The following is a 24,421-nucleotide window of genomic DNA, read 5'->3' as shown; positions in this document are numbered from 1 at the left end:
GTGCAACACATAATGGGTGCAAAAGCGATACAGACCACCCTACTTTAAAGAGGAAACTGCGTGTGCTACTGGCTGTCATGGAGAGGGTTGGAAAGCAGATCAGCCGTAAAAGAAAATTTGAAGTTGTTCTGCAAGCAGATGCTTTATGAATGTAGTCTGGACGGACCCAGTAAGGCAAAGACTACATCCTGCTTCGCCTTTAATCAGAATGTTTGATGGAGAGCAGAGCTGTGTCCAAAGTGGCAAGCGCTCTCCACCATTGGGCCATCCACATGGAGCACATGATCAGGTTTGTGATCCAGACGCAAGAAAAAATTGTTGCCAGAAGTTTTATCATAGGAGATACACTACTGGTCAAAGATTTTGATACACTTTCTCACTTAATGGGTGTCTTTTTATTAACTGTGAATGAACACACATGGAATTATATAGTAAACAAAAAGTCTGAAATACCTGTAAACATTTTAATATTTTAGATTCTTCAAAATAGCCACCCTTTGCTTTGATGACTGCTTTGCTCTTTTGGCATTCTCTCCATGAGCTTCATGAGATGTTTACCTGAAATGATTTTCTATAGAGTCTTCCCAGAAGTTCATTGAGAGACGGCCAAAGGTTAATATTTCAGTCATCACAGTAAAAGACGGCTACTTTAAGGAATCTAAAATAATACATATTTAAAGTTATTTTACAATTTTTTGTTTACTACATAATTCCATATGTTTCTATTTACTTTACTACAAGCCCAGAGTGTGTGTGGCTGCTGGTCATTTCTCCCCTTCTTTATTTCAAACTTTTGTTAGATTTGGTGATTTGATATTCAACTTTTTGAAAGCAGAAAAGAAACAGTCTGTTACAGGATAAGTCGTACAGATCATGCATTAGTTCATGTGTTGTCTGCATAACAATTAGTCATGATATGAATAAGGTTTCCTCATAGTAGCAAATGTAAGGTACTATTCTGAGGAGTATGTGACAGAGACAGTTTTCCTTTACCTGTTGTGAAGTGACTGAAATAGATTTTGCATATTTTTATAACACTGGTCTTTGTTCCTTGTGGCTATGATTCATTAGAGGAAGTTCTTGAAAAAATGTGTTGGACACTTTCTTGGAATATGTGGGATTTTATCACCTCAAAGATGTTAATCAGTCATGAGTTCACAGTGCCCTAGTTTAAAACAGCCTCATGCCAAGTCCACTCCCAAGTACTCAGTAAGATTTTAAATAAAAAACTAACCAAACAATAATGGGCAATAAAACCCCTAAAGATCTTAAATTTAATGTATTTAGACATTGTTCCTCAAATGAAAATGATGTCTGTTCTTTTCATGAGTACAGTAAACACTGGTAAAAAAAAACATAAAAATGATCATGTTTGTATGTTTTGAGATTTAGAATAAGTAAATATAAAAAAGTTCAAGGAAATAAGAAAAACAATTATCTTAACTAAACTAAAATAAGGAGCTGTTACATTTGGGTCACTCAGGAGGAAAATACAAATACTTCTCAGTAAATTTGAATATATTTAAAAAAATAAAATGTATTTAAGGAATTTAGTTCATATTAATTATATTAATATTATATTAGTTAATTATTCTCTATACAGTTCCACTCAGAGTGGTATATGTCAATCATTCATTTCTGGATTAAACATCCTTTTTTGTCGGTCTTATGTGATATTTACATTTGCGAAAAATTTGGCTTTTTTTGTGTTTGGGTGAATATTAACAAAAATTAATTTAATAATAAATAAATTTAGAGCCCCTCAATTTAGCCTTTTAAAGCCCATTGGTTGTGCTCTATATTTAAAGTTACTCATCTTCACTTCTCAAATGTTATTATCAAGATATGTTTGGTGAAAGTTATGAAAAAACAGTAAAATGTGAACGTTTGATCAGTATGTGTGGTTGTGTGTGTGTGTGTGTCTGTGTTGTTCTCTTCTGGAACAAGGCTGACCTAAATGCTGATAATGTTGACAGTTTCTCCTTTCTGTATTGTGCAACTATTTAAGTGTTATTGCACATGCTGTATCTTCCGTCCTACCGTGGGTTTGAACTCATGACCGGCTGCCTCAGCCACCGCCCGGCACGAATCTGTAACTTTTTGCAGCAGGGCCGTCCCAGTAATGCTGACATGAGTGAATGCTCCTCCACCAATAGGAACAAAGGCCACAGTCGGGGTCGACAGAGTCAAAGCCAGCAAGGCCCCCAGCAATGAATCCATGAAGACTCTACTGAGAAAAGTAGAAACAATTTTATTATTAAAAAAAGGAGATAGGAGTACTTCATTAATTCTGTAAGTCTGAATAATATTTCCCTGTGAGTAGATGCATTGCTGCATCTACTCAGCCAACCTACAGTGGCTTGCGAAAGTATTCGGCCCCCTTGAACTTTTCAACTTCTTGCCACATTTCAGGCTTCAAACATAAAGATATAAAATTCTAATTTTTTGTGAAGAATCAACAAGTGGGACACAATTGTGAAGTGGAATGAAATTTATTGGATGTGTCAAACTTTTTTAACAAATAAAAAACTGAAAAGCGAGGCGTGCGATATTATTCGGCCCCCTTGCGTTAATACTTTGTAGCGCCACCCTTTGCTGCAATTACAGCTGCAAGTCGCTTGGGGTTTGTCTCTATCAGTTTTGCACATCGAGAGACTGAATTTCTTGCCCATGCGTTTGTGAACAGCAGTCTTCAGGTCTTTCCACAGATTCTCGATTGGATTCAGGTCTGGACTTTGACTTGGCCATTCCAACACCTAGATACGTTTATTTGTGAACCATTCCATTGTAGATTTGGCTTTATGTTTTGGATCATTGTCTTGTTGGAAGATAAATCTCCGTCCCAGTCTCAGGTCTCTTACAGACTCCAAAAGGTTTTCTTCCAGAATGGTCCTGTATTTGGCCCCATCCATCTTCCCATCAATTTTGACCATCTTCTCTGTCCCTGCTGATGAAAAGCAGGCCCAAACCATGATGCTGCCACCACCATGTTTGACAGTGGGGATGGTGTGTTCAGGGTGATGAGCTGTGTTGCTTTTACGCCAAACATACCGTTTTGCATTGTGGCCAAACAGTTATATTTTGGTTTCATCTGACCAGAGCACCTTCTTCCACATGTTTGGTGTGTCTCCCAGGTGGCTTGTGGCAAACTTTAAACGAGACTTTTTATGGATATCTTTGAGAAATAGCTTTCTTCTTGCCACTCTTCCATAAAGGCCAGATTTGTGCAGTGTACGACTGATTGTTGTCCTATGGACAGACTCTCCCACCTCAGCTGTAGATCTCTGCAGTTCATCCAGAGTGATCATTGGCCTCTTGGCTGCATCTCTGATCAGTCTTCTTCTTGTTCAAGATGAAAGTTTAGAGCTCTCTGCGCTTTGAACAGAACCCTGAGACTATCACAGAGCAGGTGCATTTATATGGAGACTTGATTACACACAGGTGGATTCTATTTATCATCATCAGTCATTTGGGACAACATTGGATCATTCAGAGATCCTCACTGAACGTCTGGAGTGAGTTTGCTCTACTGAAAGTATAGGGGCCGAATAATATTGCACGCCCCACTTTTCAGTTTTTTATTTGTTAAAAAGGTTTGACACATACAATAAATTTCATTCCACTTCACAATTGTGTCCCACTTGTTGTTGACTTTTCACAAAAAATTTGAATTTTATATATTTATGTTTGAAGCCTGAAATGTGGCAAGAGGTTGAAAAGTTCAAAGGGGCCGAATATTTTCACAAGGCACTGTAAATATGGTCCTTTGTTTATTTCATCCTGTTTAACTTCTCACAAATTTCAAATAAACCTTGCTTTAAATAAAATAACAAGGAAAAAGCCACACAGGCAATGTGATTATGACAACTGTAAGTTTTGCAAATCGATGGGAAACACAAAAAAAAAGTATATATTTACGATTCTTTCATAAAAAGATTATGGAACTTAAATGCAGTTTACTGTATGTGGACTGATGACTTTTATGATTGCAAATTATACACTAAAATATCACATCAAGTTTTTAATCATTTTAAGAATTTCTTGAGAAAAAACAAGAGGCATCTAAAAATAAAACTGTATCAGTAAATATCAGCTCATACCTCAATGATGTCCAACAATGATGGCTCTAGATTTTCCGTCCAAAAGGTGAAGCACAGTTCTATTTTTTATAGCTTTATATACACACATCTTCGCTGTGATGGGGGTGGAGATTAGCGCACACCTACACAAATATAGTCAGTTAACTGGAAGAGTTTCCCATGTAAAAAAAGATGCATCTGTCACCGCTTGAGGAATATTTGTACTTTCATTTAAAATCAGAAAGAATGTACAACTGTGTATTCATTAAAATAAGTGTGTAAAAGTGTCTTTATGCAAGACTTTTAACAAAGGTGGGGTATGTTGACGTATGATGACAGACCTTTCAAAACATGCAAAAGTCTGCATTGTTAATCCATATTGGTTAATGTGTAAAAAGCTGTTTCTTGCATTAGGTTTCATTGTGCTGTTTTTCTTCAAACAATTTTTAATAAGCAAAAAGTGAATGAAACATCTATTCTATTCTAGGTTTTGGCGTTCATATAACCTGGTAGTTGTCAATTGCCCTGGCTTGTTGTGTCTCCGATACATTATTAAATAGATTATTTTATTATCATTATTTATTATCATTCAATTAATTTTCATTTAAATTGTCATATTTATTATTTTTTTTATTATTTTTAAAAAGTATCTAATTCAAATAAATTACATGTCATCTTTTACTTTATTCTTTTTGAGCCACACCACTCCATTAATTGTTTTGGTTTCATTTTGACACTGTCAGTATCCTTTTCATCACTGAATATATTTTTTGGCACAATTTTACAACATTCATTGAGGTTTTCTGTTCATTCTTGATGTTATTTATCCATCTTGTCTGGTTGCAAAATCCAAGTTTTATAACCTAAGAACGTTTCTTTGCCGTGGCTGAAAAATCTTTGGACACCAAGATAACAAGGAAACTGGGTAGATCGCAGTTGTTTCCTCCCTGACTCATTGATTCAAAGTCCGTTGTAGGAAAGGAAACCAGTACTCAGCAAAAAGGACTGTAACCTGCTGATAAGTGACTGATTGTAAGATAAACAAATAGGTGCTAAAAATTATGTAAATCACAAAGTAAGGAAATTAACTTTCTTAATTATGGAAAAACCTAACCAGTTCGCTGGAGATGCTGTACAGAGGTTGAACTTGAAAAGAACCATACCAGTAGCAGACAGTTTTTGATCAGTCAACTTTTGGTTTCTGATGGAGTCCAACTCCATAATCCAGATGTTGTACACTCAGGCATTGGTGGTCTTGGTTGAAAGGTGCCCCGAGTGGGACCCTCCTCCTGCACTCCCAGCAACTGTGAGAATTAAATGGCCTAATACCAAAAAAACACTCAAAATACTCTTTCTAAACTTTCTAAGAGTTTCAGAATTTTAAAACTATGTTTTTAATATCATCTGTTGAATGTAGAATAACCCAGTTCAGGTTTAATCATTACAAGAGGTTGAAGGCATATTTATCAAAATGCAGTCCAAACTCCTTAAAAACACAGCAATATTCCTTGAAGTGGTCCTGAGTAAAAACCAGATACCAACTTCAGTTCCATTTAATGCCTGCATTGTACAGTCATCATTTTTTCATTAAAGATTTTTTTGTGGCACTAGTGGGTTTTATGCACAGTACTGAGAAAGGAAATGGCAGAGAAAAGGAGAAGACATGCAGCAAAGGTCCCAAGGTCAGAAATTGAAATCTTTAGGTTTGTGTCAAGGACCAATGGCCTCAGGATGTAGGTTGCCTAATTTGCTGTTGCACAATGCAGCCCTGCCCCCTCCTTACACAATTTTCTTACAGAGTCCAACATTTGACTGTCCAACACTTCAAACAAGGAATAAAACATTTTTTTGGCAACTGAAGTGTTAATTTTTTTGTCTAGTACTCATGTCACTCCCCCTCAGTCACCTAGGTGGTGATCCATATCGCCCATATCAAAAATCCATTATCTCTCTCAAGAATTGTTTTAGGAGCTTACATATTTGAGTTCATGGTGTTCCTGTTGTATTTTCAATTGGCTAACTTTGAGATTCCTGTTGAACTTTTGTTTTGTGATAAAATGTTTCTTCAGGAAAATCAAACATAACTGAGTCGTTTCAATTCTAGAGAAGGACTTGTTGCCACAATCCTAGCAGGCAGCCTCAAGGAGATTTTAACTCATGCATCCTTAATGGCCTCTTTATGAGGTCTGAGATACGTAATGTTGGGGTGTTGCAACAGAATTTACTTGCAATCTTATAACATGTTCTTTACTGCTTGGAGAACCAAGCCTAGTGTTCAAGTGGCTAAAGTCTTGACACAGGATGTTATTTTTCACTTCAAGATGGGGCTTATTTTGTTTTTTGTTTTTTTATTCAAGTATCTTTGCTTTATTGAAGTCGATTAAAAACATTTCTTAATTTTCAATTCACTTTTACATTGTTGGTCCTTCTTCATAGCTTCTGCAATTCTCTCTGGTTCACTGGATGACAATTTCAGGGCCAAACCCTGAGTGACTAATGCTTTCCGGTCTTGTCCATGTTTGGAGTTGACCAACATTTGTTGGCTTTTTTGCTTCGTCAGCTGATTTTTCAGAGCTAGCCAAAGGTTCTCAGTGGGGTTAGATTCCGAGAAACATCCTTACCACTGCACCAAAAATGTAATATTTTGATCTATTATAAGTTGTTTCTTGTGATATAGCAGTGTTCAGCTTTTGTTGTAAATATTTTAGATGTTCCAAACAATTAAAAGAGGATTCATCAGAAAAAATATCTATGAAACTTCACTTAATTGTCCATCCTTGTGCAATCTTTACTATAGAATTTCAATTGGCCTATGATATCTTTCTTAGAAAGCAACACCGTTCTTGAAATTCTTGTCACAAAGCCAATGTCAACAGCTCCTTGCCTCACTGTGTGGGCAGATGAACCACACAACCCATTTACTGCCACTGCTCAGAATACTCTCTGCAGGTGGCAGCCCCATTTTCCACTCTTCAGGAGATGACTGTCCTAACACTGTCTCAACGTTCTGCAATCTTCTTTATTGCAACTGAACCTCTCTTCTTGAAGTTCTTGATATACTGGAAAATCGTTATTTCAGGCACGATATACTTAACAGCAATTTTCTTGCCTGTGGGTCCATTTTGATACGATGCAATAATGAGTACATGCTTTTCTTTGGAATCAGCCACTGATAACTCCAGAAGAAATTGAATTCAAGGACTTATGCCCCTTTTTCTCATGTGCTAAAAAAATAAAAGGTTTGGTGATAATTTTGTGCCAAACAAAAATATTCTCTGATTGTTTTTGTGCTATAATATAAACTTTTTAAGCTGATTAATTAATGATTAAAAAAATATAATATGCATCTAATATACATATAATAACCTGCCTAAAGCATCACATTGGATCTGGTAGCCTTCTTTCTTTAACACATCCTGGTCCCATAGATTCCTAGATAAGCAACCACACATCCAGCCATCGACGTCATGTAAAAGAAAACATGATTGATGAGACCAGGCCACCTTCTTCTATTGCTCTGTGGTTTAGTTCTGATCCTCACCTATTCATTGTTGATATGTTTGGCATTGAACAGGGTACCCTGACTGGTCTGGAGCTTTGCAGCCACAAACACAGCAAACTGTTATGCAGTTAACATGATGCACTGTGTATTCTGACACCTCTCTATTAGAACCAGCAATAACACAAGCCTGCCTTTGCTGCCCACGTGCATTGAGTCCCTGTTGCCGATTCCGTGGACTGCTATTGGTAGGTAATGACCACTGCTAACACCCTACAAGAGCTGCAGTTTTGGACAAACTTTGTCTAGCCATCACAATTTTATCCTATTGAAACTCGCTCAAAACCTTATTCTATTTTTCCTGCTTCTAAAACATTAACTTTGTATTATTAGTGGGTGTGATAAATCAGCCAGTTTATCACACCCACTAATGGGTGCAACAATGATAATTCAGTCTGTCCTGTGTTCGTTCATCTCAGTGTGGTTTGGCTAATCCACAAAACTAGACATGTCCAGTCTGCAACGAACAATCAGGTCTGCAGAGAGAATCATCAGGGCTGACCTTCCCTCTATCCAGGACTTATACAGGTCTAGGGTCAGAAAAATGGAAGCTAAAGTCTCTGCAGACCCCACACACCCTGCACACAATCTGTTTAGACTTTTACCTTCAGGTGGCACTACAGAGTGCTGTCCGCTAAAACCAGTCGCCACAGAGACAGTTTCTTCCCCCAGCCTGTTTTGTCTGATGAACACTTGACATTCAGAGGTCTAGAACACCAGCATGCATACTTGGATTGATCTCACACTACCTTCTATTGTAAAGTAAATTGTGTATATACAGTACAGACCAAACGTTTGGACACACCTTCTCATTCAAAGAGTTTTCTTTATTTTCATGGCTATGAATATTGTAGCTTCACACTGAAGGCATCAAAACTATGAATTAACACGTGTAATTATATACTGAACAAAAAAGTGTGAAACAACTGAAAATATGTCTTATATACTAGGTTCTTCAAAGTAGACACCTTTTGCTTTGATTACTGCTCCGCACACTCTTGGTATTCTGTTGATGAGCTTCAAGAGGTAGTCGCCTGAAATGGTTTTCCAGTAGTCTTGAAGGAGTTCCCAGAGATGCTTAGCACTTGTTGGCCCTTTTGCCTTCACTCTGCGGTCCAGCTCACCCCAAACCATCTCGATTGGGTTCAGGTCTGGTGACTGTGGAGGCCAGGTCATCTGGCGCAGCACCTCATCACTCTCCTTCTTGGTCAAATAGCCCTTACACAGCCTGGAGGTGTGTTTGGGGTCATTGTCCTGTTGAAAAATAAACGATGGTCCAACTAAACGCAAACCGGATGGAATAGCATGCCGCTGCAAGATGCTGTGGTAGCCATGCTGGTTCAGTATGCCTTCAATTTTGAATAAATCCCCAACAGTGTCACCAGCAAAGCACCCCCACACCATCACACCTCCTCCTCCATGCTTCACGGTGGGAACCAGGCATGTAGAGTCCATCCATTCACCTCTTCTGCGCCACACAAAGACACGGTGGTTGGAACCAAAGATCTCAGACTTGGACTCATCAGACCAAAGCACAGAAATCCACTGGTCTAATGTCCATTCCTTGTGTTCTTTAGCCCAAACAAGTCTCTTCTGCTTGTTGCCTGTCCTCATCAGTGGTTTCCTAGCAGCTATTTTACCATGAAAGCCTTATTCACACAGTCTCCTCTTAACAGTTGTTCTAGAGATGTGTCTGCTGCTAGAACTCTGTGTGGCATTGACCTGTTCTCTAATCTGAGCTGCTGTTAACCTGCGATTTCTGAGGCTGGTGACTCGGATGAACTTATCGTCCGCAGCAGAGGTGACTCTTGGTCTTCCTTTCCTGGGGCGGTCCTCATGTGAGCCAGTTTCTTTTGATGGTTTTTGCGACTGCACTTGGGGACACTTTCAAAGTTTTTGCAATTGTTCGGAGTGACTGACCTTCATTTCTTAAAGTAATGATGACCACTCGTTTTTCTTTACTTTGCTGCTTTTTTCTTGCCATAATACAAATTCAGCTGTGTACTGTATCCACTTCCTGCACAACACAGCTGATGGTCCCAACCCCATTTATAAGGCTTGAAATCCCACTTATTAAACCTGACAGGGCACACCTATGAAGTGAAAACCATTTCAGGTGACTACCTCTTGAAGCTCATCAACAGAATGCCAAGAGTGTGCGGAGCAGTAATCAAAGCAAAAGGTGGCTACTTTGAAGAACCTAGAATATAAGACATATTTTCAGTTGTTTCACACTTTTTTGTTCAGTATATAATTCCATATGTGTTAATTCATAGTTTTGATGCCTTCAGTGTGAAGCTACAATATTCATAGTCATGAAAATAAAGACAACTCTTTGAATGAGAAGGTGTGTCCAAACTTTTGGTCTGTATTGTATATATATATACATTTAAAAATATATTTTCTATTTCCATTATTGTATATATAAAAAATAAATAATTAAATAAAAAATCTTTACTGAGAGCAAAGTGTTCTCGAGTCAAATTCCTTGTTTGTCTGTACAAATATGGCAATAAAGCTGATTCTGATAATCATAATCACCTGTCAGTGGTCATAATGTTTTGCCTGGTCCATATATATACCATGTAAAAATAACTGAATGAAACTGAAGATTTTTTACAATGCTGATGCCCGTATGTTTGCTGAGATCAAAATTGATGTTTCCTTCTGTTGTGGTTTATTGAGAGGAGAAATTTTGTGACATCTGCTGTTTATTTTATGGTACTTTCATAATTGTCTGATGACCTCTTTGCAATACATACTTGTTGATATAACTTTTTGAACTTGATTACAAGATCAAGCACTGCACAATTAAAAAGCCATGTATGTTTTATGAGCTCCAGAGCTGTTTATTGGTGCACAAGTGTTCAAACAGATTTTGCCCATCTACTGTTTGTCTGATTTGACAGAATTAAATAGGATTTAATTGCACTTATATTTAACAGACAGGCAGGAATTTGTGTTCATTGGGGACTGCCATAGCAATGCATGGCAGGCACCTATTACTATTCACCTGGTCAAAACCTATCCACTTTAATGCGGCCCGAACCGCAGCGTGCACCCCCACAATATATATATCAAAACGTCCGGCTCGGTCCCGGGAGGTGTGCTATTACTTTTATTGGCGTTTCGAGTTACCATGGCGATGTAATTTACGAAAAACCACCCCCCAAAATCCCCCATAGGAATGAATGGAGTCAGGGGCGGAGGAATCCTCAAAATTCACTGTTTTTGAGGCTCTGCTGTATCGCCATACTTTCACCTAGAAACACAGTTTGACTTTTAGTTTGTAGAAAAATCCACTGGTTCGTCAGAAGTGAAAACGGTTTGTTGATAACTCCTACGGTTTCTCTAAAATTAGACTCCAAGCGACACAAAGTTTGCGAGAAAATCACACTCTAACAGTGGAGATGGCAGTTACTACAGCGTAGAAAGAGGGGATTTTTTAAGGAAAAATGATTTTTAACTGGCACTCACGGCCACAGATTTCGCTCTAAAGTCACAATTTTCCGTCAGTTTGTAGGGCCGGGCCTCTGCTTTCACACAATAACTTCAAAATTGTTCCAAGTCTCATAGTTTTCTGTCAAAACACCCTAGATCGCCAAGAGTCAGTAGATTTCTGTAGGCCTTCTCCCATGTATTTTCAATGAGAGTTTGACCAGTAATCCATGACTGACACCATTTATTTCCATCCTCCTATTTTATACTGTGAATGACATAGAGCTATGAAAATCTCCATGGTTGGGGACAAGGGATGGCTTTTGCCGACAGTTTAAGAAAATTTCAAATACCATGTACGGTTTCCGAGATATTAGACTTTGTTCGGGAGCATGTTCAGGCATTTTTGTCTTTTTCTCCATTTTCCCTCTTTTCACCTAGTGTTGTGTCTTTATTATTATATTTTCACTAATAAAGGATGAATATCAATTCAATTCAATTCAAAGATACTTTATTGATTGATCCCCGAGGGGAAATTAGAATTCCAGTACAACCCATCCAAACATACATCATGACACAAGACAAGGGGGGAACGGGTCACCGAGGCTTTGCTGCCCACTCACAGTTAGATGAGAAAAGAGGCCACATTAGGTAAGTAGAGGGGAAAAAAAATCATATTTCACACTTTATCCTTAGCAGGACACAGTTTGAGATTGAAAAAAACCTCAGCACAAAGAAGCAACAAGTTGACAAAACAACATCATGCCGGGAACAGTGAAGGTGGTGTGAGGTTGTGCATATGTTTATCTTGAGCATGTGTGTGTGTGCAAGTGATTGTGTGCAAGTAAGTCCATGAAGCACTGTCACAGAGGCCATTGTCCTTGATGGTTCGTTGGAATGTTCATCAACCGGCCACAAAGTTCTGAGCAGGTCCACAGATGTCCTCAAGGAAGGGAGGGGGCAGAGGGAGCAGAGCGTCATGTTTACATAACTTCCAGGAGAAGTTGAAGATAGCCAGCCATCAAGGACGTGCAGGGGAGCCAGATTCAGAAAAACAATAATTATTTGGGTTAGGCCGACTCTTAATTTTCAGTCAGCCTTGAGAGTCTTGCTGGTGCTTCTCAAAGGCGAATCCAAACAGCCAAATTTCCGGTTTTTCTGCCAGATCCGAGCGAACAACTTTCTCCAAGATTTATACCATTTCACCCCTGAGTCCAGGAACCGCCACCTGCCTGCGATCCTAAGGATCACATCCAGTCTGCGATTCAGCTCACGTAACATCTCAGTCTGAGTGCTGATCGCCCTGAAGATCCCATCACAAGTGCCAGGCAGCCTTACAATGGCCAGAACAGCTGCTGACACTCCGAATTTCTCGATATGCCAGGTAACCGCTGACTCCAAAAAGCAGAAATCCTGATATCAAACATCAAATTATATACACATCTTCCGCATCCTCGACTGACATTATCGACAGACACACAATCCTCCACTTCTGCCAGGAGTCCATTGTGTATCCAGAGAAAAACGTCCAGTCCGGACAAGTTGGGCTCACCCTGTCTTCTCCTCGAGAAAATTTGATCAATTGCATTGAGAGACCAGCTGACCAAATCCATAACTAAGAATTTGGAAGATTTGCAAAAAGAGGCTCCAAAGACAAGACACAGAGCTGAAGCAGGGGAGAATATTAATGTTCCCCTGTCCGTTCTGATAAAAACGGTCCAAGAATGACATCGATCGCCCCTATGGTTTCCGAGTTATGGCCAGTCGTTCGGGAGCATGCGCCTCCATGTTATAAAGCCTAGACCAGGGGAGACAGAGAGTGAGGTGCTGCGTGAGTGAGAAACAGCAGGTGTCAAGTTACACTGACGCTCTTTGCTGATTGGCTGATTCATTCCTCACTGTTCTATTTATAGCTCTGTGTATCTCCTACTGTATATGTCTGGATGGGATTCTGTCTTTCTTTCTGCCTCTCTGTGTCTCACACACAGACACACACCCACACACACACCCACACACACACACACACACACACCCACACACACACACACACCCACACACACACACACACACACCACACACACACACACACCCACACACACACACACACCCACACACGCACACACACACACACCCACACACCCACACACCACACACGCACACACACACACAGACACACAAACACATACACAAACATGGATTACTATCTTTCTGAGGACTTTGCATTTACTTTCATTGATATTCATTCATTTCTATGGCTTAAACATGACCCGACCCCTAACCCTTTCACCATCTTCATAGGAGGCAACTACATGGCAGCCATTTTGTGCATGTACTGCTGTTTCAACATCCAGACAACAGTGATTGACCCTAAAGGTCAATTTCTTTCATCAACCCTCCATGCTTACTAATGATTATTTAAAGCTTATAATAACATACACTATGGTTTTAGAATAGCAAGCATGTTCTATATAACTAATAGAAATAACCCAGACCTGAAAGGACAACCATGCTTGATTTTCAAAATAAGACAAAACATTCTCTATAAAATAAAAGCCTTTAAACAATAGATGATTGCAGGAGTGGGCTTCACACTACTGTTGGAGATCCCCCAGTGATGGGAATGGGACTATGCTGGTCCTTTGAAACAGGCTTACTGAAACTTCCAAAATAAAAGCCCACACCTTCCATAGTTATTATGGATTTTGTGAGCTGACAAGTGCATAGAAAATGATTTTTAAATTGCAAGCGGGTTCTATTTAACTAATGGAACTAACCCAGACCTGAAGGGACAACCATGCTGGACTTTCAAAATAAGACAAAACATGCTCTACAAAATAAAAGCCTTTGCATTTTAAACAATAGATTATTGCAGCACTGGGCTTCACACTACTGTTGGAGCTCCCCCAGTGATGGGAATGGGACTATGCTGGTCCTTTGAAACAGGCTTACTGAAACTTCCAAAATAAAAGCCCACACCTTCCATAGTTACTATGGATTTTGTGAGCTGACAAGTGCATAGAACATGATTTTTAAATTGCAAGCGGGTTCTATTTAACTAATGGAACTAACCCAGACCTGAAGGGAAAACCATGCTGGACTTTCAAAATAAGACAAAACATGCTCTACAAAATAAAAGCCTTTGCATTTTAAACAATAGATGATTGCAGCACTGGGCTTCACGCTAATGTTGGAGCTCACCCAGTGTTGGCCTTTTAAAATAAGGCTTACTGAAAATTTCAAAATAAAAGCCTCAGTCTTCCAGAGTCACTAGTAATATTTTAAGCTGATAATAGCATACATAATGAATTTTAATAAAAATAGCAAGCTCCGGTCCGAGAAGCACGCACCAAGAGGCAGGCCCCGTCTAAATTTCTTCCGAAATTTTCTAGTTTTGGTTACTATGGTTTTCACCTTGGAATTTTCCCAAGGATGCTATTTTTGTCCAATCTCTTATTATGGTGGTAAACACTGATCTTAACTGAGGTCAATTAGGCCTGCTTTTCAAGTGATGTGGGTCTTTTCCTTTTAAATGGTTTAGTGATGTGCTATTTGGGTAATATTGTTAGACCAGCTACTCCTGGGAAATTTCCCCACTGTTCTCCATTTATAGATAATGGCTCTCACTGTAGTTCCCTGGAACCCCAAAGCCATAGAAATCGCTTTATAACCCTTTCCAGACTGATAGATGTCAGTGACTTTGTTTCTTATTTGTTCTTGAATTTCTTTAGGTCATTTCATGATGTGCTGCTTTTTGAGATCTTTTAGCCTAGTTCATGTTGTCAGGCAGGATCTTTAAAATTATTTATTGATTCCACATCTGTTATTAGGCCTATGCAGAGGTAATGAAATGGAACATAACATAACAAAAATGTGGATAGTAAAACTCAATTCATGATTTAACAAGGGGGAGAAATACATTCGCACATAGAACCAAATTAGTTTTGATAGCTTTTTCATATCTAATAAACAAAACCAGCTTTTTGTATCTACTCAGCTTATCTTTGTCTAATATTATATTATTTATTTAATGGTCTGGAACATTTAAGTGGAACAAAAAGAAAACAAAAACCAGAAGATGTTTGTGAGAGGGCAAATATTTTTTTCACAGCAGTGAATAATACGACTTTACAGACAATTGAAAACTACAGAGTTGGGTGTGGTTAAGCATGGAAACTATCGATTGAGTGACTTCTGAAGTAATTATAAGGAATTTAAAAGGAGAAAAGATTTAGTTTATTTTTTTACTGCTAGCCAAGCTTGGGAAAGTATTCTATTAACAAATCAGTAACTATGCTGAACTTTGCTGATGCAGAGTATCGTCACAACAAAAATACAACGAACTGTTAAGTCAAGTTCCAACAAGCCTTGCCTTGTTAGGAGACTATGACGTTGGGCCGACATTTAGACAACACAGTTGTTATATTTCACTCTTACTCCTTTTTAACACAGTTTTGCATGTGCTACTTACTCTATTTGCATCTCTTTTCCCAGCTGCTGCCTGCATTGACATTTCAGGCTAATTTGCATCTGTGCTGAATCTTGCTCTTGTTAAAAATGATCAGCTTATGTTAGGAGGAGCCAGCTGAAGTATGTGCGTCTTTGTGTGAATCAGTGGGTGTCTCCAGCACAGGTGGGGAGCAGGAAGTGACAGAACTGGAGAGATTAGTGTGTATGGGACAAAAGTAAAAAGAAGAACCGGAGGAGAGGATCAATGAAGGGTTTTATGTTCCCCTGTCACATGCGAGTGTAACCAACAGCTTGGTGAGTGTCAAACTTTTAGAAAAATTCCTCTTATGGAATGGTTTTCTGCTACTTTTAAAAGAGCTGTTAATATTAATGTAGAAGAATAATAGTAGCATGTTGTATACAATAATGTTGTAAACTCACATTTCCTTACCTTGACCTTCTTTTTAGCAAGTGAGAAATTGTTCCTGTTTTACAGTCCATGTTTAGGTTGTGTTGCATGGAACTATGGGACTGTGAAAATTTTCCAAATATTATTTTTTATGAACATACTTAATAGTTATTTGTTAATAACATGTATATTAAAGATCAAGGAAGAAGTATGTGAGACATTTTATTTTTATCACCAGATCTCCTCATCCAGTAGCTTGGTGAAAAGCTTCTGAGTAAAGTTTATACCGCTTTTATTTCTTCTGACTTTTCCAATTTTTTTAATTCCAGTTCTCAGACTTTACTTTAAAAATGAAAATCCCAGTTTGTCTCTAAAGACATTTAGTCACATCTGCACCCATTGAATGTATGATAAACATTTATTCAAGTCTCTTTTCACATGCAGACTTGGTCCTGCATTTACAGGGGTTGGATAATGAAACCGAAACACCTGGTTTTAGACCACAATAATTTATTAGTATGGTGTAGGGCCTCCTTTTGCGGCCAATACAGCGTCAATTCGTCTTGGGAATGACATATACAAGTCCTGCACAGTGGTCAGAGGGATTTTAAGCCATTCTTCTTGCAGGATAGTGGCCAGGTCACTATGTGATACTGGTGGAGGAAAACGTTTCCTGACTCGCTCCTCCAAAACACCCCAAAGTGGCTCAATAATATTTAGATCTGGTGACTGTGCAGGCCATGGGAGATGTTCAACTTCCCTTTCATGTTCATCAAACCAATCTTTCACCAGTCTTGCTGTGTGTATTGTTGCATTGTCATCCTGATACACGGCACCGCCTTCAGGATACAATGTTTGAACCATTGGATGCATATGGTTCTCAAGAATGGTTCGGTAGTCCTTGCGAAGAGTATTTAAAACATTAAACACTAAAACTTTAATGTTCAAATTTTAATTTGAAAAGTATTCAGAATAGAGGAGTTGGTCAGTGTCATCCTGAGCCTATATACCTTGGTTAAATGTATAGTTTAACCAAGGTATATAGGCTACAGATGGCAGATTTAAAGTGATTCATTTGATTCAATTCAGTTTCAATTCAGTTTATTTATATAATGCCGATTCACAACACACATATTCAGCACTATACAAAAATAGTCAATTCAGTTGAATCAAACAGATTCCAAATCAAGTACATACATTCCAATTAATCCTAGTTATCAAACAATGCACTCAAATTCAGTTCGTTTCCAGTTGAAATAGTCAAGCAACTCTCAGATGATAATAAAACAATGTAAAGGAGCATCAATTTGGAAAATAATATGAGTTTTTACTTACATTTTAATTAAAAGTGACATCTTAAAATATATTCATATCATTTTCAATAATCAATGGAAAAATCAGAACTGGCATTAAAGCAATCGAACACTTCCTTTAACTGCAGAGCATCCTTATTCATGTTTCCACAAATATTTTCACCAGTCACAGGCCATCATCTAATTTAAGTTGAGTGACTGGCTGTGACTTTGTCCAGTTTATGTAAATATTTTTGTATCACGATTCAAACATGAGTTTAGAAAAAAAAACAAAAAACAAAAAACTGCAAGACAAGCCAGACAGTTAATCTAGCTCTGTGTTCTGCAATGGATACACCAGGGAACATTTTGTAGAACTAAAGAATCAAAATATTTAAAATGTATAACAATAGCTTTATGGATTAGTAAAATAAAATGCAGCCACATTATTAACCAAAATACAGGTTCAACTGTTGCTCTTAGCTGAAACATGATCAGTTCTGACACATTTCCTTCACTCTTATCCCTATTTAGTTTCAGGCTATTTTCTCCGTGATGTTTTTGTAGAAACGTCTCATTCACCAAATCAGTGTATATCTCAACTGTCAAGGACATTATGTTTTAGTTACAATTTTAAATGGCTTAATATTGTTTTATTGAAGACAGGAATGGTGAATAAAACACTTAGAGTTTGACCATGGTACTGTATGTTAGGAGCTCTAAGGGAGTTATTCCCTTCTCTCTAGGCATATCTGTGTTGCTCAATAGCTGGAATGTGGCTAGACAACTGCAGGCTTTGACACGCTGTAAATGTCAAACGCAAGACCCTTAATTGTTGTTTGCTTTAGAAGAAATGATGTGCAGTTTATAAAGATTTTATGAGGACTATTTTACACACCTGTCCAGTTAAATGAAAGGTGGTTTAACATTTTCCAACTGGAACTGCAGTCCCACAACAAGTCTTACATCTGTCACAACTATTAATAGCTGAATATGACATTGTTTCTGCATGGATGGTTATCTAACCCTCAGAGATTATTGATGAAAGCAAGTCAGAGCAGAAAACAGACGGTTTCTGCTTCCAATAATACTGTTTTAAAAAACCATAACCAATCAGTTGCCTTCAAGAAACGTTTTCTGTGTTTACATGTATAAACTCCTGCATCTAATCAGCTCTTTCTGATGACGTTAATCCTAACACAACATCAAACAGTGCTGCAACAAATGTGCATGTTCAGTCAGTCAGTCAGTCATTTCTATACCGCTCCTTCTTCTTAAAATGTTTCTAATCTTATTGTTCCTGGTACATGCTTTAATGTATTTTGTAGACATTTTATGTGATAGAAAAAAAAAAGTCATATATAAAGTATGGATGAAAATGACACATAGTTTTCCATTTTTTAAGTCATAAAATAATCAAAAGCAACTGCTTTCAAATGTTAGTAAACAAGGTCTACCTGTATGTAATTTAATCTGAGTATAAATTTAGCTGTTCTCTGAAAGCCTTAGAGGTTTCTTAGAGAAAACCAAGGAACACTGGAGGGTTAAAGTTGTGTAGAGGTTTAAAGCAGGGTTAGAACATAAGACAATACCTAAAATGTTGTTTAATCGATCATCTGAAAATGAATAGAGTTTTGCTCAACTACCACATATCAAGACACAGCGGTCAACCTAAACTAAAAGACTAGGCCAGGAGTGTCCAAAGTGTGGCCCTCTGAATGATTTTGTGTGGCCCTCGACCACAATTCTAGAATGGAGCAAATCTGGCCTGAAGGCACAGGCCGTTGATGCAGACAGACACTTTTGTTTATCTTTTAGGGAGACATTTTCACAAGCATATAAAATCTTCCTTAAATAAAAAAAAATGGCACTACAAAAATGCTCTTATTTAATAACCAGGCTTCTGCATTCATTTTAATTTTGTAGTTAATAAAACCACAAACATCCAGCAACTCTACCTCAAAAGCACACTTGGGCGCCCCACCTCTAATGATTAATACAGCACATGCTTTAGAAGAAAGAGTAACCATTCTTATTGCTGAACTGAGACTAAAAATACTCTTCTAGTCCCTCCCCCCAAAAAAAAAATCAACCCAAAAAACGAGAAAACGTTATGTCTGTCTTTTAATAACACAGTCGTGACAGACACTTTCTATGTTTTGGAGCTACAGTAATTTACAGATCCCTCTCCTACAAAAGTCTCACTATTTTATTAATTTCAAAAATGCATATTTACCTTTGCATATAGTTATTTAGTAGAAAAAAGTTTAATGTTTAAAACGAAATAAATTTTTTGTGGCCCCCAAGTGCTTTGAACTTGATGATTTTGGCCCTCATGGTAAAAGGTAGACACCAGTGGTCTAGTCAAAGACAGCAATAATCCGAGAAGCAGCCAGGAGGCCTAGACTACAGACACCCACAGCTCACATGAAGGAATCTTTTGAAAGGTCACCTTTTAGTTGTTTACTCCACAGACACAAGGAAATTTCCCTCAAGACTTTTTTGCAAAAACTTCATTTTGAAACATGTTCTTTCACATTTCCATTTAAAATCCACGTTTACTTACTTCATCGACATGTTAATTCCTAAATTATTCATTCCCCTGGCAGCTTTAAGTTTAAAGTAATCTTTTAATTTTACCAACATGTGTCTTCTGACTGGAACTGACAGTAATGTTTTAAAATAGTCCAACAATAGTCCCAGCATGCATCTGTTATAGAATCTGTGGAGGGAGCAAAATATTTGGGTGATTACAAGGAGGTCTTCCAACCTTAAAGCTGATTACCAAAGATAAATTGGCAAAATGCCAGTGGGAACTTGAAAAAAGCTGGTCAACAATTATAAGGGTTTGATTTTTTGCTTGTTAGTCTATTACAACAAATCCTAATTAAATAAATTGAACTTTGTAGTTGTAATATGAAAAAGTATGAAAGTGCTTAAAGGGTGTGAAAACTTTTGGCCACCTCTGTATAACATATGACCATTAAACAGTGTTTAAAAGGTTGATTAGGTCAGAAGGTCAGATTTAAGGAATTTAAGCAAGATATTGATATACTTCTACTTCCTACTTATAACACACAAAGATCCTAATAGGGTTTTTTAATCTCAGTGTCTGACTTTTATTTCTTCTTACAGCCTTCTGATGTTCAACATGTTCTCAAATTCCAATGTGTCTGAGGGTCAGCTACTCTGCCCACTGCTCCAGCTCATGAGAGAAGACAATTTCAACAACAACACAAAGGCAAATCTAGTTGTGGTTTGCATCCATGGCATCTTCTCCTGCCTTGGGATTTTGGAAAATGCCCTGATCATTTGGGTTTTGGGTTTTCGCCTCAGGCATCGCACCGTGGCCTCTGTCTGGATGCTCAACCTGGCGATGTCTGACTTCCTGGCTACCCTGACTCTCCCCCTCTTCACCTTCTACCTTTACTCTTCCCACAGCTGGGAACTCGGACAACCACTCTGCATAGCACAAACTTCCATCTTTTTCCTGAACATGTTTGTTTCAGCCTTCTTGCTGGCAGCCATTTCACTGGATCGCCTGCTTTTGGTGGCCAAGCCAGTGTGGAGTCATAATCACAGGTCGGTGGCAGGAGCTTGGAAAGTGTGTTCATTGGGCTGGCTGTGGGCAGTGATAAATACTTTACCTTACTCTGTGTTTCGTTCAGTGATTGAGAAGGCTGATGGTAATAAATTATGCTATCATGATTTTGCTTTGTATTTATCCACTGAGAAATCACTGGAGAAAGACTGCAACATGAGACAGGGAGGAACAGCCATCTCCAAGTCACTGCTAGCGTTCCTGTTACCTCTACTGGTCATTGCAGGAAGTTACATCAAAATTGTCCTCAGCCTGAGAAACAGAAACAGAAGGAGAAAGCAGAGTTTGTGCAGACTGGCTGACACACAGATTCTGCCAGGCTGTGATGGACGTCCAGGAGTGTTTAAAATAAATTATGTCAAGTCCAAATTAAACTACCTGTCCCCTGTCATCCCCAGTTCGTCATATCAGAGCAAGCTGTCTCAGAGTTTCACTAAAATGGTGACGTCTGTGATTGCCGCATTTACACTGTGCTGGGCCCCTTATCACATCTTCTGCATCATAGAACTGACAGCCCAGTACAACAAAAAGATTCTTAAATTAGTGGAAGTGTGCCTTCCACTGGCGGCAACATTCGCGTTTTTGAATCCAGTTTTGAACCCTGTCCTCTACGTCTTTAGCTGCCCCCACTTTTGCGTCAGAATACGACAGAGTCTGGGAGCGGTGTTTGACGGGCTTGTGGAGGAGGGCGGGGGTCTTCTGATGACTCCAGCCAGGAGCTTGCAAGCTCAAATTAGGAGGAGGAAGAGTCAAGACTCTAGCTCTGCACCACCAGGGTCACCAAAGTCTTCATCTTCATCTCGTCAGTCTCCTGGTGCAAAACCCATCCTACCATTGCGTTTGCTCTCTAAAGGTCATAGAGACAGTCAAACGGATCAAACAGGACAAGAGTTGGAAAATGGGATAGTGCATACTTGAAACATCATTGAGCCCTTTCAGATCAAGGTTTATTAAACAAATATAATCCCACTACTCTCATTGAGATACTAAGGCCGAATCCTAATTTACCCCTTGGATGTTATTATTTTCCTCTCAACTGGGGTAGAGTCCCCTAAAGGGCTAGAGCATCTCAATTATTTCTGTGGAGTAGGGGGGATGCAAATGGGAATGGCCTTCACCCATTCTTTGGAATTCAAATGTTTATTAATATTATTCTCTTCCAAAAGGAAGTGACCATTTGGAGGCCTAAACATATACAAAAACTCACCAAATGTGCACGTGCGTCAGTCGTGCATGAAGTTTAAGTATTTCTCGGGTTCCGCAAAAGTCGCAATACAAATAGCTGCACAGCACCCCCCTGAAATCTTCACTGTCCTCATTTACCTTACTTTATCAAAGAGGTATGGAATTTGTACACTTGTGGGACTTCCCAAGACCTACACAAAACTCTCTTGCACCGATACTTTCCAATAAACAGGAAGATGGCAATCTCGTATTGAATTTGCAATTTTTACCCCGTTTTGGCTGTTCCTAGCCTCTGCATTTGATCAAACTCCTCCTAGACATTTTGACTAATGAGCTTGAAATTTGCTGAGTTTGCTCATGAGGCCTGGGGGATGTACAGTAATCCAAATCCTGACTTTGTGTGCATCTCTAAGGGGCAAGGCTGACCTCTGACTTTGACTTCTCACCAGGAAAAACTAAATTGTTATAGCTCCAGCAAAGAAAGTCAAAGAGTCACAAAACCTTATGTGACTGATCCACATCTGGCTCCCAACAAACCTCATTGATCAAATGCTGACATTACCTCCTGCTTATATTTATACTAATAATTGTGGAAAAAAATCCAAACCTCAGCCCGTGAAACATTTGCATTTTAAATATAGGCAGGTTACAGTTTTAGGTGTCTTGACAACTATTTGGGTTGTAAGGCAACAAGCCCCAGTTAAGGCTAAATGTAATACCCTTGTGCACCCACTCAGTATTGTTCTATCTATTTTAAAATGTTCTGCACTATGTGTTTTGCAAAATTTTGTAAATGTGAGCAAGAAACTTTGTACTTAAATAGTGAAAATGAAAAAGTGCAATACAACTGTGTTTAAGATTGTAAGCTGTTTGGCAATTAGATTCAGCATGTCGTATTCTGAAGTGTGACTTATTTTTATATTTGTACATAGTTGATTTTTGTTTTTGTTTTCAAAAAGATTTGTGTTACTTGTTTCAAGTCCTTCAATAATGGCACTAAGTATCATCACATGCTATATGCTGTCCATGGGTGCACCCTGGACAGGTTGTCAGTCCATCACAAGGCAACATAGAGACACACAGGACAGACAACCATGCAAGCACACACTCATATCTGAGAGCAATTTAACCAATTAGCTTAACATGCATGTTTTTTTGACTGTGAGAGGAGGACCCATGCATGTGTAGAACATGCAAATACCGTGTAGAAAGAGCCCAGGCCAGGATGTGAACACCGGATCTTCTTGCTGCAGGCCAACCGTGCTAACCACTGTTACTTCCAGCCACCAGAGAGCAGAATAATACTGATGACATGAGCAGCAGTGAAGTGATAAAGCAGGATTATGCTTTTCAGGTCCTGTTTTCCAGGATCACTTCAAATCTGAGTTGCTGAGCATCTAACCCACTCTGAGTGATTGGATCTCATCCTAAATGATTTTAATTTTGATTAACCATCTCATCACCACCATTGCAGTTGTGGGGCTCTTTCACACTCTGTTGGACTCACACACAAACACAAATACACAGGCTTTTGTACAATGTAGGCCACAGCAGCATGGGATTATCACAAAGGTAGTTCTAATTTAAATAGAATATTAGAGACTGAAGATTCAGAGAATAAACAGAAACCAGGATTAAACCTCGGTCAGCTTCTACATTCCCATCAGATATCCCCTTCCAGCAAACTGCTGTCCTCTTCCTCTTCTCTATATTAATCTTTCATACTGTATGTACATGTGGATATTTGCTCATAATAAAAATTCTGTGGTTCTAATATCCATGTGGTCATTATTGATTAAAATATTTTAAAAGTATCATTTCACAATTTTCTTTTCCTAATTCCTGAAATTTGATGAGGCTAAGCTTGTTTGACTCAATTTCTAGGTGAGTGGGAACATTTAGAGAAACAGATAAATGTGCATGTGTTAGGCATCCTCCACAATTATTGGCTACCCTGGTAAAAACGTGTAAAAAATGTAAAATAAATGCATCTTTTCATTGGCATATTGCCACCGATTTTTCTCTTTTGAAAAATCCGACCTTTAATTTATTTATTCAGTGAGGGGAAAAACAATCCCATACTATTAACTAATTGTTTATTGCAAAGTCACAGGTGCTAAACATACAATTCCTATAAAAGAAATGTTATTAATCTACATTTTTACCTCAATCAGAGTGTCTGGAGCTTTTAATCAGGTATCTATGAGTTATTGTTTCCCTGGGTATAAATGACACACACAGCCACAATTCTCTTGGCTAGTCTTCAAAGTTAGGCAGATAAATGCTAATGTTTATGAGTCAGAACTATAGTAACTAGAATATAGCTACTAACCTAAATTTGCCAACGTTAACAGCCTGAGGAAACATTGAAAGGTTTAAAACAAGTGGAACTTTGATAAGATAACCTGGATG

At 38.4% G+C, this 24,421-nt stretch overlaps 2 protein-coding genes across 6 annotated transcripts in view; one reads left to right on the top strand and one right to left on the bottom strand.

Annotated features, from left to right (window-relative positions):
• Positions 1-24,421, bottom strand: part of vwa11 (von Willebrand factor A domain containing 11) — a 44,184-nt gene that overhangs the window by 13,648 nt on the left and 6,115 nt on the right. The window contains exons 2-3 of one of the 4 annotated variants that reach the window (XM_047366786.1): positions 4,101-4,222; positions 2,041-2,230 (exon numbers count right to left, since the gene is read on the bottom strand). In XM_047366786.1, coding sequence (XP_047222742.1) covers positions 2,041-2,220 — 180 coding nt within the window. In that variant the 5' untranslated portion in view covers positions 2,221-2,230; positions 4,101-4,222. The remainder of the gene's footprint in view (positions 1-2,040; positions 2,231-4,100; positions 4,223-24,421) is intronic. The other 3 variants (XM_047366787.1, XM_047366788.1, XM_047366789.1) reach the window with 3 other exon arrangements.
• Positions 56-23,785, top strand: LOC124869071 (prostaglandin D2 receptor 2). 2 transcript variants are annotated; one of them, XM_047366790.1, is made up of 2 exons: positions 56-289; positions 20,359-23,785. In XM_047366790.1, the coding sequence occupies exons 1-2, from the start codon at positions 216-218 to the stop codon at positions 21,740-21,742; spliced, it is 1,458 nt and encodes a 485-aa protein (XP_047222746.1). In that variant the 5' UTR covers positions 56-215; the 3' UTR covers positions 21,743-23,785. The 2 variants fall into 2 exon arrangements, with proteins under 2 accessions (XP_047222746.1, XP_047222747.1); XM_047366791.1 differs by lacking the exon at positions 56-289 and adding an exon at positions 15,443-15,837.

The sequence above is a fragment of the Girardinichthys multiradiatus genome, chromosome 5, assembly GCF_021462225.1.
Source record: "Girardinichthys multiradiatus isolate DD_20200921_A chromosome 5, DD_fGirMul_XY1, whole genome shotgun sequence".
Lineage (NCBI taxonomy): Eukaryota > Metazoa > Chordata > Actinopteri > Cyprinodontiformes > Goodeidae > Girardinichthys > Girardinichthys multiradiatus.
This window is presented reverse-complemented; position numbering and strand designations above follow the sequence as displayed.

Excerpts from the sequence above, each read along its gene's own strand:
- LOC124869071 (XM_047366790.1), top strand. The coding sequence starts at position 216 with ATGGAGAGCAGAGCTGTGTCCAAAGTGGCAAGCGCTCTCCACCATTGG. Across the intron at positions 290-20,358 it reads CACATGGAGCACATGATCAG|CCTTCTGATGTTCAACATGT; the intron begins GTTTGTGATCCA and ends TTCTTCTTACAG.